Genomic DNA, 14959 nt, shown 5'->3' on the forward strand with positions numbered 1-14959 from the left:
TTCAGGTACTTAGTTTTAAAAAAAAAAGGCCCAATACACCATTTGGTTGAAATACCAGGTCCCGATCAGGCTTTTTTCTACCCAGGGAGGGGACAAATAAGGAGGTGGGAGAACAGGGGCAGTTATTCAGGAGGCAGGGAGCACTCTTCCAAGCTTTTCCCATGTTGGGATGATGCTCCCAGTTTACAGGGTGCTGCTGATGACGGCTGCGTGTCTGGGCAGCTCTCAGCACCCAGCTCAAAGAAACAGGCCATCATGGCAAAGATCCCAGAGAGTCAGACTCAATCTTCTGTCTACAACACATTCAGCGAGCACAGAGGAGTGGCTTACACATGACATAACACAGGCAATAAACAGGCTGCTGAAGTCAGGAGCAGCTTCTCACCACGCCCTTTCTCAGGCCTGGGCCTCTACCCGTTCTCCAGTCCCCATTCTCCATCTCTAATTGAAAAGGCTGCCAGCATATAAACTATCTTTCCCTTGCCTATTTCTCTTCCCATAGAACCTCCTTAGCCCCTGTTCCTTTTGGCAGTGGTACAACTGAACTTGGGGAAATGTACACCAGAGGTACTTTTTGGTCCCAGGAATCTCTTGGAGCTCTCTTTTCTTTTTTCCAGACATGGTGTGTAGCTTGCGGGATCTTAATTCCCCAACCAGGGATTGAACCCAGGCCCATGGCAGTGAAAACACAGAGTCCTAAGCACCAAACCACCAGGGAACTCCCGTTAGAGCTCTATCTAGTTCTATTCCCCAGAACATTTCCAGGCCATTTCATTATCTGCAAGTCTAATCTCTGCTTGTCTCACCAAGTCCTTGAGGTTCAGTCCAGAGCTTCTCTTTCCTGTATGGCGGGCTCACTCACTCCATCTTCTTCCTCACTCCATCTTCTTCCAGCTCTGCAAGTCATCCTGGCACCTTAGGCGACCCCACCCTGCTTCCACCCTCTTAATATTCTGAAAACAAGCACAGTCTAGATACACCCATGCCAGGCAAGACGGCCAAAGAAGGAAGAGAACTCAGACTGCTCAAAGACAAACCCAGGTCTGGAATGGAAGGAGGTTTCCAGTGCATTCTGAAGGCTGAATGTGAATTAGCTGAGAAGCAAAAAGGGAAGAAAAGTCACAAGGGGAAAAGATTACACTTTTCTGACTGAAGGAGAAAGGGACCGAGAGAGGAATTGGGGCCAGAGACGAAGGGGGTTTCTAGTTCCTTTGGCACAGGGAAGATTCCTGTAAATTTCGCTATGTCCCCATTGGACCCTGCAGTCAACTACATTTTTTTGGCAGAAAGAAAAAGATGATCATTGGATTAACTGAATGCAATACCTAGGGATGCCAAAACCTAAAGCCTCAAACAGCTGCAGTCAGCTTTTCATTTCTGCGAAGGATGTGGCGTTAGTCACCTCTCTCCGGTGCTGATTGGTAAATCTCTGTTTTGAGATTGGTAAAACTCTAAGTAATCACAGGACCTCTGTCTGCAAATAAATCTCTAAGTTTTGAGATCAGTAAATCTCTGAATAATCATGAGACCTCTATCTGCAAGCAGCTCTTTTCCAACTGGCCAAGCTTAGGGATCCCACAAGGCCACCACCCCAGACGGGTCAGAGCAAAAGTTAGGGGCTACCTCCTACAGCAAGGACTCAGACCATGGAGCTGAGCTGCTTAACAGAGGCACTCTAACTCCTCTGAATGCCTCTAAGTCCCCAAATCATAGTACTGGGGATGTCTCCACACCTTCCAGATATGGACAACAGGGGGCCCACCTGCAAGAAGCATTAGAATTATGTTCTTTCATCCTCCCCGAAAAGTGAAAAGAAACCACACCAGGAGCTCAAAGAGACACATTAACATAATTTATTAAACTCACCATACAAAGAATATGCCATGGGAAAGAGTATCAGAACTGGAAGGACCCATGGAAATTATCTGGTGCAACCCCCTCATTGTACAAATGGGAATGGTGTGAAGAACACCAGAACACCACAATGAACAAAGCTAGCATGGGAGCTCAGCCCCAACGCACAGAAACCACAGACTTAAGGCTTCTGGTTTTGAGCCAAGTAGAACCTAAAGAGACTTTATGTTTATTTTTCATTTTTTCTGTGTCCTAGAGTACCACATTCTGCTGCTTAACTCCTTCTTAAAGCTGCAGGAAGAGCCCTAAAGAAAACACAGACGAGTGGCAGGTTCATTCAGAGCCGGGATAACAAACTGATGGTGGAGCACCAGGGCACAGCAGGGTTAAGAGAGGGATTCAATCCCTCCTGACTGCTGTCTTCCCCCAAACAACAGACATGCAAACCCTGATGGCCTCAGGGTAAATATACTTGCCTTCCTGAGGTTTGGAGGAGGAAGGGAAAGGCAGCAGGTAGAGGAAAGAGAGGAAAAGACTTATAACGTCATTCTGAAATCGATGAGTCCGTTGAAAATGCTCCTTTCCCTCTGTCAAGTAAATCCAAACACCGCAAGAGAAGACTGCAGAACTCTGGGATTAAATCAGTTGTGAGATGGAAGGAAAAACACCAATAACTTAGCAAAATAAATACCAGAAGAGTTTCTTCGCTGAGATTGATGTAACCCAGTGAAAACAGTTTTTAGGCTCTGAGTCAAGAAGAATGAGGTGTATCTTGCACCTCCACTTAGGGGGAAACCCTAAGAGGTTCTGGGAGACTTCACAGCAGAGAGAAGTTGCCCATAACTGTCCGTGGCCTCACAGAACCTTTCTGCTCACAGCTACGCCTTGAAGGACATTTCCCCTCCCCCAAAGACAAGACCACCCGGTCAAAGTTGAGGTTCACTGACTCTGACCAGGCGATGACAGGTAGCCCCATAGTCTGTCTGCAGGAGGCCCTGCTCAGCATGGGCTGAGGGTGGAGCAAGTAGAAAAACAAACAGTTTGTTGTTAAGAACTGAGCTATGTTTATGGAAGGAACTCTGTTCCCCCAGGACTCCAGCTCCTAGGGCAGATCTCATCACCTCTCCCGACCTGACCCGCGGAGGGCCTGCTTCTGGGGCAGCTGAACTCCAATCTACAACAGAAGGGAGGCTCTGCTACAGAGAGAAATAGTAATTACGGGAACAAGGCTACTGCCCTGGCTCCTGCAGGCAGGGTACCAGCCTTCAGAGGCTACAGTGTCCAGAGGGGCGCTAGTCCTCTGTCTGCCCAGCGTACAGAACCGTGAAGCCCGAGCCTGAGCACAGCCAGGGAGCAGTTGGGAAGTCAAAGTCAGGGCTGGCGGCCTCCAGGGGTGGTGGGCTCCTCCGTAGGCCAGAGGCGGCAGCAACGTCCATCTCCTCGGGCTCATGTTTCAACCACTCGGATGAGAGGCATGGGCTTTGGGCTGGGGGGCTTGGATATCCTGATGCTGAAAAGAAAGTCAGAAATGCTGAGTGCCCTGTCATGGCCCAGCCTTCCCAGAGCCACCCCTCCGGCTTGCCTCCAGGTCCCACCCTGCAGGGCCCACTGATCTCTTGGTTCTAATGTCCTGAAACCATCACTGTCAGTGCTAAGCGGCCAGGGGACTGGTGCTTTTATCTCATGACAGGGGTGGGGAACACAGAGGGTGCAGCTGAACACCTAAGGAGCGGGATGACTGTGATTCCTGATTTTTTTTTTTCAAAGTTTTAGACCTTTCTATGAATCTCTCAGAAACAAAAAGCCCTCTCCCTAGATATATGCCCTTGCTATGTATGTGGGTGCTCAATCACATCCGACTCTGTGACCCCACAGACTGTCCCCCACCAAGCTCCTTTGTCCATGGAATTTTCCAGGCAAGAATACTAGAGTGGGTTTCTATTTCCTACTCCAGGGGATCTTCTTAACCCAGGGATCGAACCTGCGTCTCCTTGCACCTCCTGCATTAGCAGGCGGGTTCTTTATCACTGAACCACCTGGGAAGCTCCATATGCCCTTGCTACACAGTCATAATTTTTGCATCCAATTTTAGGGGTTCATATGCCTCTAGTGTTGTTCATGGGCCTCCCTGGGGTTTGTGGTATCAGGCTCTACTCTAACCTGGTTAGAAAGTGGTTCAGGTGGAGAATGGGTCAGATGAGAGACGGAGAGAACGAAACTGGACTTTGAAGAGCCTCGTCCTGGCCTTGGTACTAAAGGTGTCTTTCGTGTGGCTCTGCCCCTCCTTCCTTCACTTCCTACTGGGGCCCCGCTCCATGTGCACTCACTCACCTGCCCAGGTTCTCGGTCTTGGCCCGGTTCTGGGTGCTGAAGTTGCCATGACTGATTTGTTTTTCTATCAGGTGTTCCATCCGGTCGTGCATCTCTAAATTCTGTAACACAAGTTTACGAGATTAGAATTGGTCCTTCCAGTTTGCCGTGGGCCACATTTAACCAGCTCATCCTGGTCTCCTCCTCTGGGTGCTGCTGTCACCCCACCCCCATTGGGCCTGCCACCACCAGGAAGCCCTCATCGTCACCACTCCAGGTTGCCCTCTCCTCCCAGTACTTGCTCCAGCCTCCTCCCCTGAGGATGTGTTCTCTCGGTAACTATTAAACACTGATCATCTCCTGTACTCCCCCTCTATACATTTCCTACATATAATCTCCTAGAATCTGTTGAGATATTTACTTGCATTTGCTAATATGCTTTTCTATAAAGTATCCTTAGGTATATTTTTAATGGATTTTATCTCTAAATCTAGACTGCAGACTCCCTGGAGATAAACAACTCTGTCTCCTATTTCTTTTGATCTCCCCCTCTATCTGAGTCATCCTCACACAATGGCTGCAAAGCAATCTCAGGGAGTCAGCCAATGGACAGGAAGCCCTCTGAAGTATGGTGGACATCAGACCAAGAAGAATTCCTTAGCCAGTTGAGCCCATCACCTTAGCCATGGAGAAGACTCCATCTATAGGATGTGTTCTCCTTCAAGGCTCAGCTCCACTGTCAGCTCCTCTGCTAAGCCCACAGAATCAGAATGAAGGGCTGGCCTTCATGCTGCTGTGGCACAGGGGTGGCACCACAAGGACTATCCCTTCAGAGTGGGGACAGGTCTTACCATTGCCCGCAGTCCCTGAAGAGTCTCAGAAAACGTTCAGCCAGCAGAAAAGCTGGAGATCAACCAAATACCTCGAATACTCACTTCTGAGCAGCAGCAAGACACGACCAAGTCCCCTCCAGAATCTCCCCCTCCCCGTGTCCAGTTTCTTCTTCAAGAGTCTGTTCCCTTCCCAGGGCTGCCCGGAACACACACCTCGGCTTCCAGGTAGGCAATCTTCTCCTTGAGCTCCTGGATGGTGGTATCCTTGGACTGGATCACAGCTTTTGAATTCTGGAGCTGCAAAGATGCGGGAGACACTAGGGCTCACTCTGAAATGACTCATGACACACTCATCCAACTTTGCCCGGCTGCTGGGGGAGCGAGCGGAGACAAAGGGCAGAGTACTGCACCTCTCACGTGACTTCCTTAGCTTTTCAGTAAACATTAAACGCTTGATTATCCTGATTTGCGTGAGGGGGGTGAGGGGGAACACCACCCTCATAATCCAAAATAATGAATGGCTCAAAAACCATTTCATTTGCCTTTGGGAAACACAAATGATGTATTGGTTCAAGAAAGGGATACTGAATGCCAGACTATATGACAGTCCCTATTTTAGACGATGGGAAACAGCAGTGAACAAGACGGAAGAAATCCTAGCGCACATGGAGCTGGGAGGCCACAGCTATGCCCCCCCAACTAGGGGCTCTGAAATTCTCGGAACAATTCCACAAAACAGCACATTCTGACCACCGAAAGCTCAGGCAAGGAAAAGCAGAAAATACATCATGAGGTGCAAAGGTTGAAAATCTACACACAGATAAATGAGTTTATTGGGACTTAATTACTCATTTACCAGCACTTTTTAACGTGCAAGGAAGACTAACCTTTTCCTTCTTTTCCCATGGAAAACCACAAGGCAAGTGACAAAAAAAGTAGGGGAAAGATGGAAGAAAAGCAAATCCCAATCACCCTAATTTAATAGGCAGACTTAAGTGTTTTATGGGACACTCAAGAATATAAGACAAGACACCCGGGAGAATAAGTAAATAAAGGTGTAGGCTTGACAGGAAAACAGGGCTAGACACAACGCAGAGACTCCCAGAGTGGCCCCCGGAGCAGGGGTCACCCACGTACCTGCTCTATCATTTGCCGGACTTTGCGCTGCTGGCTCTTGAGCATGTCATCCAAGTGGTGGATCTTCTCCCGCAACCCAGCCACTTCCTTTTCCAGGTTAGCAGCCCTGGGAATTAAGACCGAAAGGCTGAGGTAAGAGGAAAAGATGCTTTCTCCACCTGATCACAGTAAGGACCTTGAGCTCAGGGGGTTCCAATCAGGTGTGCTTGCTTCCACCCCAGCTCTGCTGCAAAGAGGAGGCAGTGGGAACATACATCATCAGAGGCATCTCTAGAGATCACCCAGTCCAAACAAGGGAACTGAGGCTCAGAAAGGTTAGAAAGGATAAATCATTCTGGATAGTTTCACCAGTAAAACTAGAGCCAATAGGTAGATGTACCAAGGTAGCAGTTCTTATGTTATTTAATAACATAGGAAAGACATTCTCAGTATTAAAGTTGTTAGAAAGTGGACTGCCTCATGTCTAATGAGCTCCTTATTCCTGGAAAGATTCATGTACAAGCTGGGATTATGATACCCAAGACCATCAAGCTGTTAGCAGGGATTTTATACCAACAGGGAGATAAGATTTGAGGACCCTTAACGTGTCTTCACAGAAGTCTGGTTTGGTTTTGTTTTTCAGCTGTGCCGGGCTGTATGTGGGATTTTAGTCCCCTGACCAGGGATCAAACCCATGCCCAGTGCAGAGCACTGGGAGTGAGAAGTCATAACCACTGGACCACGAGGGAAGTCCCAAGTCTAAGTCTCTTGACTCCCAGACACTGCTGATTCCTTTGCATCTTCTAAGCAAACTGGGTCAAGATCTCCAAAGGTCAGGCGGCTGGGGAGAGTGCCCAGGCGTTCAGGGCATTTAAGAATTGCTAATACCCATTATTCTCTGGGTCTGCCTGAGGAAGCAGACAAGAGCCCATTGCTAGAAGATGGACAGCTCTAGGAGTGGGGGACAATGCAATCTGAGCCCAACTCACTCTTCCTAAGTTCAAACATTCCAAGTTCCCACCCTCAGCTCTGCAGCGCTCTATTCCTTGGTCTCCTTTTATTTAGAAAATCAGTGTTTCTGATGTGCAACTGTCACTTGCCATCCCCAAATCTCGGTTATCTGGTCTTCTTTGTCTCTCCTGCTCCTTCCACTCAGGCTCCTGCCTGTGAGCATCTCCACCACAGGAGTGGTGAGGGAGTGCTGAGTAATTTAAAGCAATTCTGCTATGAAGTCTGAAAGAAGGTTACAATAAGATGTCTGTATTTACCATGTCAGGCAGGCCTAGACCAAGGTTATCCCAAAGGAGAGAAGATGACCCTAGCAGACCGAGGGGGTCCAAGAAGGCAAGGATTGTGTCTGTTCATCTTGGAATGACTTGGAAGGCCCTTCAGGTAATATCTGTTGAGCTTAGAAAGGTCCAGGTTTTTAATTATTTATTTGACTGCATCAAGTCTCAGTTGCAGCACTTGGGATCTTCAATCTTCATTGCAGCATGCGGGATCTTTAGTTGTGGCATGTGAAATCTTAGTTGCAGAATGTGCAATCTAGTTCTCCAATCAGGGATTGAACCTGGGCCCCCTGCATTGGGAGCGTGGAGTCTTAGCCACTAGACCACCAGGGAAGTCCCCCAATATGCTAATGTTAAATTTGATTTACCATTTGTGATCTTCCCAGGTGGTGCAAGTGGTAAAGAACCCATCTGCCAATGCAGGAGATGTAAGAGATGTGGGTTCGAACCCTGCATCAGGAAGATTCCCCTGGAGAAGGGCATGGCAACCCACTCCAGTATTCTTGCCTGGAGAATCTCATGGACAAAGGAGCCTGGTGGGCTACAGTCCATGGGGTCACAAAGAGTCAGACACCACTGAGCAACTAACACTTTGTTTAGGGAGGAGTAGGCTGTGGTGCAATCTAGTAACACATCCAGTGTAACAACCTCAGAATCTCAGAATGACATGCCGCAACGGTAGACACTTCACCAGCTCCCGCCTGCCCCTGTCCATACAACCACAGAAGCCTTTTCTTCAGGGTATTGGAAAATGAGCGCCTCAGACATGGCAGCCTCCCCACAGTATCTCCCTGGGCAGGGCCCCACCCCGAGCAGGCACACAGTGAGTCAGAGCTGGAAGACCTGACATCAGCACCAGCTTCCTCCCCAGGTTGGCACCCTCTCCTCCCCACACCCCAACCTCACGGTGAGCCAGGGCCCTTACTTTTCTTGTTCTGCTTGGCAGTCAACGTTCTTACTCCGAAGTTCCTCCAGGGCTGTCTCCCCTTCCCTGACCTTCGCCAGTATGGCCTGATACTCCTGGTGGGCCAAAGGAAAGAAAATCTACAATGAGGAAACGGTGACGGTGTCTGTGTTCGGGGTAAGATGGGCACCAAGGGCTGCGACTCAGCCCCTGCGGGGCCTGGGACAGCTGCCAGGGAGCAGCAGGTCAAGCTGGTTTGATGGGGTTCTCTCCCCTGACAGGGATAACCCTTCCCACCCTCAGCACATAGAAACTTCTCAGCCTCGCCCAGCTGCCCAAAGGGAGAATCTGGCCCTGCATCAGCTGGGTCCACCTGCCAGCTCTGGCTACCAATCCCCAGGAAACTAGGCTGAGTGGCTCCTGAAGAACTGTCTTCAAAGGCCAAAGGGCAGCTCTACCAGAACCCACCTAAAAGGGAAATCAGTTCAAGTCAAGTTACCAAGGGCTAAGTTAGATAAAGAAAGACCTTCTCTGGGACTTCCCTGGTGGCCCAGTGGCTAAGACTCTGTGCTCCCAATGTAGGAGATCCAGGTTCGATACCTGGTTGGGGAACTAGATCCTGCATGCCACAACTAAAGATCCCACACGTTGCAATTAAGACCCAGTACAGCCAAATACATAAATAAAAGATTAAAAAAAAAAAACCTTCCCATTCCTTAAGGGCTAAACAGTACTCCAAACAAAGCTGTGAAATGCGCTTTTCTGCAACCACTCAGAAAAGGAAGGTCTCTGCAACCATCTCAGTCAGTCCACCTGCACCTTCCAGCCCAGGAGTATGGGTGCTAAAGAGCAAGACCCCAGCAGTTACCGTCTCCATTCCCTGCAAGCGCCTCTGCAGCTCCCCGACTTCTGCCTCCTTCTGCTCCGCTCTGTCCTCCGCTCTCTGAAGGGCCACCTGACTCTGCTTGGCTTCTTTCTGGTACTGGCTGAGTGTGACCTGGGACACAGGATGGGGACTGTGTGAACTGTGTGGAAGGACAAACATGGATAAAAAGGAAAAAAACCAGAAATGTGGGTGCAGGGATGGAAGGAGGAGGCAACCCTGATGGGCACACCGTCGTCTCCCCATCACTGTTCCAGGACCACTAAGGAGACCAGCAGATTAACTCCACTCCCAAGGATAACTGTCACATAATCAGAGTGACACCTGGAACCCACAAGCTCCGCTTTCCAGATAGCTGACGTCTTCAGCATCCCCACCAGCCCTCCAGGGTCACCCAAGCTTAAACCAGTATTATGACTTTCTTCCTAATACAAAGAATCCAATGGAGGAATCTCTGTGTCCCTCCTTCTGTCTCCCACTCTTCCTCATCCTCACTTCCAACAATCTGGAAAGGCCAAAACAGCACCCAGAAGCGTTACTAGCACCAGGAAGAATTTTCCAATATGGAAAGGACAGAAGTGGAATTTAGAGTGAAAAAGTAAAATAAGAACTTGCCTCCTTTCCTCCTGTGTGCAATTTTGCCAACTCCTGATCATCTTTCAGCTCTCAGCTTAGACACCCCTTCTTCCAGGGAGCTGGAGCTCAGATGAGGTGTGTGTCCTTTGTGTGTCTACAGAGGACACACAAACTTTCCCTCTTCTGCACTGAGCAGATTTTGCCTGGTCGCTTGTGCGCACCCCCCAGGAGACCATCAGCTTCATGACAGCAGAGACGCTGGGCATCACTGCCTTTCCAGAGCTTAGCACAGCACTGAGCACACAGCCAGTGCTCTGCAACATCATGAATGGACTGGATGATCATCTAGTCCAACCCTCTCCCTTCACAACTAAAGGAAAAATGACCTATTCAAGATTACACAGCCAGTAAATGACAGTAAACTCAGTTGCTTCATCATCAATTTCAATGCTTTCCAGGTACCCCACTCTGACTCTCCAATGAGAGACTAAAAAAGAATCGGGTAACCTCTGGAAAGCCTGGTAAAACGAAACACCAGCAACCAGTTTGTCTGGCTCCTCCCGAAGTCAGAATCAAGGAGAAGAAAGCAAAGCAAAGGATGATGTGTGATGGGACTTGTCCACATTGTACACAGCCCCATCCAGAGTAAATCCTTCATGACAGCCAGGAGCCAGTAGAACGGGAAACCCACGCTTCATGACAGGTTATCTTCATGGCAATAGACAATCTTGCCCTTCTTGCCCGCCAGCTTCAGAAAAATAGACCAGAGAGTCTAATCCACCGGGAGAAACTGAGAAAAGCCTTCCAATGTCCCATAATAGCCTGAAACAGGCCAGCCCCTTGGGCAGAAGTGTAAAAAGAAGGCCTCTCATTTCTGTACACAAACATTGCACCCCAGTTGCTGTGTGCTCGGAGCACAGCACCAATGGGCCACAGATGATCCTCACACACAGCTGTAAAATCACAAAGCAAAAAAGCCACACTCTGCTACATCGGCCCCACAGTTCCAGCCAGCCCTGCCCTAAGGGAACCCCTTAATCATGAGAGGGTGTGGGGACCTACCCCAGTAGTGGGAGTAACCCAAGGAGCATCTCCTACTGTAGATCTGTGCCACATGTCATGGGGTTAAAGGGCAGCCCCTTGTAAGAAGCCATGAGTGTGTGGTTAACAGCAGTCAGAGGCCTTCCAGCCTTGGGCTTCTACTGAGGATACTTTTGCTCAAGTTTTGAAACCCAGGGTTAGCAGAGCTCTCCCGTTTGCTGCCAAAACCAACTGGTACTTCACAGTGTTTCTCAATGTAGAAATTTCTTTCCAACATTTACAGCCTGGTCAGTGCTACAGCCTCAACCTCCCCTTCCTCCTGTTCTATTCTAGGAAAGTAAGAAAGGGTCACTGAACTGATTCATTATCGACTGAATTATCCAAACTGTAGAATCTGAAATAGATTCAATAAACTCCTTTACCACACAGCTACTTTGTTCTGAGACCAAATTAATCTTAGTATTACCCTGTTGTTGTCGTCGTTATTTAGTCACTAAATCGTGCTCACTCTTTGCGACCCCATGGACTATAGCCCTCAGCTCCTCTGTCCGTGGGATTTCCTAGACAGGAATACTGGAGTGGGTTGCCATTTCCATTTCCAGGGGATCTTTCCAACCCAGGGGCTGAGCCCCCTTCTCTTGGATTGGCAAATGGATTCTTTATCACTGAGCCACTGGGGACCCTAAGTCTAATTTATTTAGGATAGGAAAACCCACCTGTTAAACTGATGACTAAGAAAAATGTGGAATATTTATTATTTCTAAAACTCTTTCAAGTAATAAATATATTTACAAATATTACCTCACTCAATCAATGCACCAAACTTGCGAGGTATATTTCATGACCCTTTAAAAAAAAAATATGTCCTTATATATATGTTTTAATATCTTCAGAATCTTATTTTTCTGCATTTACTCTTTAATCCAATTGAATTCTATTTTTGTAAACAGTGACGTATTAAAGATCTATGTTGTTTATTTTTAATACTAGTTAATTAATTCCATTTTCATTTATTGAATATTCTCATCTATCTCTGTTGGTTTAAAAGGACACCTCCATCATATACTATATTCCTAAATAATCACGACTCATGACCCCTTTTTACGAAAGTTGAAACTGATGGTTAGGGAGGTTAAATTACCCAGATAAGACTTTAACTACTCTTGAGGCAGTTAATCACTCTCACTACCTTAGGTCCACACCCTCAAAACATCTCTCAAAACTTCTCTCTCTTTAGTCCATGGAAGAAAAGAGTTCAGGCTGGGAGTTCTCCTTCCGTCAGCCCCAGGCAAGCCTGGGCAGGGCAGAATCCTATCATTACTTATTTATGACTGATACGGAATGGTTCCTCTCACCCAGAGCGCTAGGAAAAGTGCTCTGCGTTCATCTTGCGTACCTCATCTTTTACCCCAGGAATTTTCTGGAAAGCATAGAACACCTCACACACTTTCAATAGTTGAGGAAGGGGTTTTATAAATATAGACTTCTGTATTTTTAAAATCTTCTATAATAACCTTTTATAACAATAATTGAGATACTCAAGCTTACAGAGCTCTGGGTGGGGAGAAGGATGAATTTGAGATTAACAGATACACACTAACTATATATAAAACAGATAAACAAGGGCCTACTATATAGCACAGGAACATTCAATATCTTATAATAACCTATAATAGAAAAGAAGCTGAAAAAGAATATATATGTGTGTGTGTGTGTGTAACTTAATCACTTTGCTGTACACTTAAAACACTACTGGGGAGCTTCCCTGGTGACTCAGACAGTAAAATCGTCTGCTTGCAATGCTGGAGACCCGACTTCAATCCCTGGGTGGGGAAGATCTGCTGGAGAAGGAAATGACAACGTACTCCAGTATTCTTGCCTAGAAAATCCCATGGATGGAGGAACCTCATAGGCTACTATCCACGGGGTCACAAAGAGTCAGACACGACTGAGTGACTTCGCTTTCACTTAAAACACTGTTAATAAATTATACTTCAATTAAAAAAAAAAATCACAGAGCTCTGTGTAGTAAAGCCAAGACTTGATCTAAAGTTTCCTGATTCCACAGGCACATTTCTTCTTAAGACCACACCAATCCATCCATGCATCCCATTCACACTTAAGAGGCACCCACCCGATGCCTAGAATTGTCCCAGACACTGGGGACGCAGTGGTGAACTTTACAGCAACAATCCTTGCCTGCATGGCACATCCAGCCCAGCAGTTCTTACCACGGATTGACAGAAAGGACTTCTGAATTACCTGCTCTCCTAAATCAGTGCCATTTCTCCACTCCAGTAGAGCAGAGACTCAAAAGCTGACCTTCAAACTATGGGCTAGCTTCGGACAGCAAAAACTATAAATATCCAAGAAAGGGCAAAGCTGACAGGAAGTGCCCCGGGCCACCAAACCCAGCCTTTCCAGTTGATTGATGGCACGCCAGCCAGGAGGAAATTCATCTGCACCTGCAGCCAGTGGCCCTGCCCTCAGGGCACTTTCTCCTCAAATCCCAAATCTCACCTTAAAAGCTGAACAGTCTGACTGGTGCTGCCGCTCAGCTTCCTGAAGCTTGACAAGCAAGTCCTGAACCGTCTTCCTCAAGCTCTCAACATCTTCATTTATATGGGTGTCCACCTATAGCCAGGAGAGGGACGAGAAGGTGAAGCCACTATGTGACTTGGTAAGACAAGGTCGCCCCATAATAAACACTTGTTAGACCGACTGGCCCAGACCACCCTCATGAAGGAATTTACATCGCATAAGGGAGTAAAGTTAGTCAGTCTTAGGCACCCAAGCATTCTAAGTTATTCATATGAAAACACACTCGTACCCTAAAGAACTCAACTAGCTTCCAATCCTGAGAAGGCAATGGCACCCCACTCCAGTACTCTTGCCTGGAAAATCCCATGGATGGAGGAGCCTGGTAGGCTGCAGTCCATGGGGTCACTAGGAGTCGGACACGACTGAGCAACTTCACTTTCACTTTTCACTTTCCTGCACTGGAGAAGGAAATGGCAACCCACTCCAGTGTTCTTGCCTGGAGAATCCCAGGGACGGGGAAGCCTGGTGGGCTGCCGTCTTTGGGGTCGCACAGAGCCAGACACGACTGAAGCGACTTAGCAGCAGCAGCTTCCAGTCACCTCATTATTTTAGGACACACTACAGGAGCTTTTACATACTTGTCAATGGACTGATGACCAGGTATGTTTATGCCATCTTCACGTGTGTGTCCTACTTTTCCACCAGACTAGAGCCCTCTGAGAGCAGGGACCATGATCCTCTTTAGACTTCAGTCCCCAAGGGCAAGGGCTGTGCCGTGCTGGTCAAGAGGGGCACAGCCCAAGAGCCATATCTTTTGTGGTTCTCTGTGCTGAGCACAGAGATCAGCAGATTAAGGGTTACTGACAGATGGGCAGCTTAGGGCAAAAGACCCAGTGAATCCGGGAATCAGATGCGGTGTAGGAAAAGGTGTCTCATTGAGGTTACTGTCTCCCCCAGACACACCCAAACTGGGGGTGGTTAGGGCTGAGTTGGCGTGTAGGAGCTCGCCTCCATTTCTGCCACACTTCAGTTACCAGCTCCCTCGAGTCTGGCAGAAGAGTCTCTCCCTGCCTTGCACAGTGGGAGGCAGCAGCACCTTCAAACCAGAGCACAGAGCTCAGCGGGGAAGAGAGGACAGTGTCCCAGGCGGTGTGTTATCACTGAGTCCTGTGGGCCTTGCTTCTCTAACTGGGAAATGGAGAAGACTCCTTACCACACCCTGCCTTCAAGGCTGCCTCAAAACTAAGTCAGATAATATCTTGGAGCTTGGAAGAAGAAAGGCTGAACAGATAGTGCCAGGTGTTACTATAACTTGTTGCTAACAGCATATTTGCCAAATATGGTGACTCAGGGGAAGGAAAAAATCCAAACTGCACATCTAAAGTGAGTGGCTAGAATCACAACATTCCCAATCCAGCCATGAGTGACTTCCCTGGTGGTCCAGTGGCTAAGACTCTGTGCTCCCAATGCAGGGGCCCAGGTTTAATCCCTGGTCAGGGAACTAGATCTCACATGTCACAAGTAAGAGTTTGCATGCAGCAAATAAAATCAAGACTTGGGGCAGCTAAAAAAATTCATTATAAAAAAGATTCATCCAAATGTCATTCTTGTA

The 14959-nt window shown here is 47.9% G+C and overlaps 1 protein-coding gene across 5 annotated transcripts in view; it reads right to left on the reverse strand.

The window, feature by feature from the left end:
* Window positions 1-1830: 1830 nt before the first annotated feature.
* TUFT1 (tuftelin 1) overlaps window positions 1831-14959 on the reverse strand; it is a 50110-nt gene continuing 36981 nt past the window's right edge. For all 5 annotated transcript variants that reach the window (XM_027533598.1, XM_027533584.1, XM_027533609.1 and 2 more), the window contains 7 exons: window positions 13327-13440; window positions 9175-9303; window positions 8328-8422; window positions 6135-6240; window positions 5211-5294; window positions 4186-4286; window positions 1831-3364 (listed from right to left, as the gene is read on the reverse strand). In XM_027533598.1, the coding sequence (XP_027389399.1) occupies window positions 3301-3364; window positions 4186-4286; window positions 5211-5294; window positions 6135-6240; window positions 8328-8422; window positions 9175-9303; window positions 13327-13440 (693 nt within the window). In that variant the 3' untranslated portion in view covers window positions 1831-3300. The remainder of the gene's footprint in view (window positions 3365-4185; window positions 4287-5210; window positions 5295-6134; window positions 6241-8327; window positions 8423-9174; window positions 9304-13326; window positions 13441-14959) is intronic.

This window comes from Bos indicus x Bos taurus, chromosome 3 (assembly GCF_003369695.1).
Source record: "Bos indicus x Bos taurus breed Angus x Brahman F1 hybrid chromosome 3, Bos_hybrid_MaternalHap_v2.0, whole genome shotgun sequence".
Classification (NCBI taxonomy): Eukaryota; Metazoa; Chordata; class Mammalia; order Artiodactyla; family Bovidae; genus Bos; species Bos indicus x Bos taurus.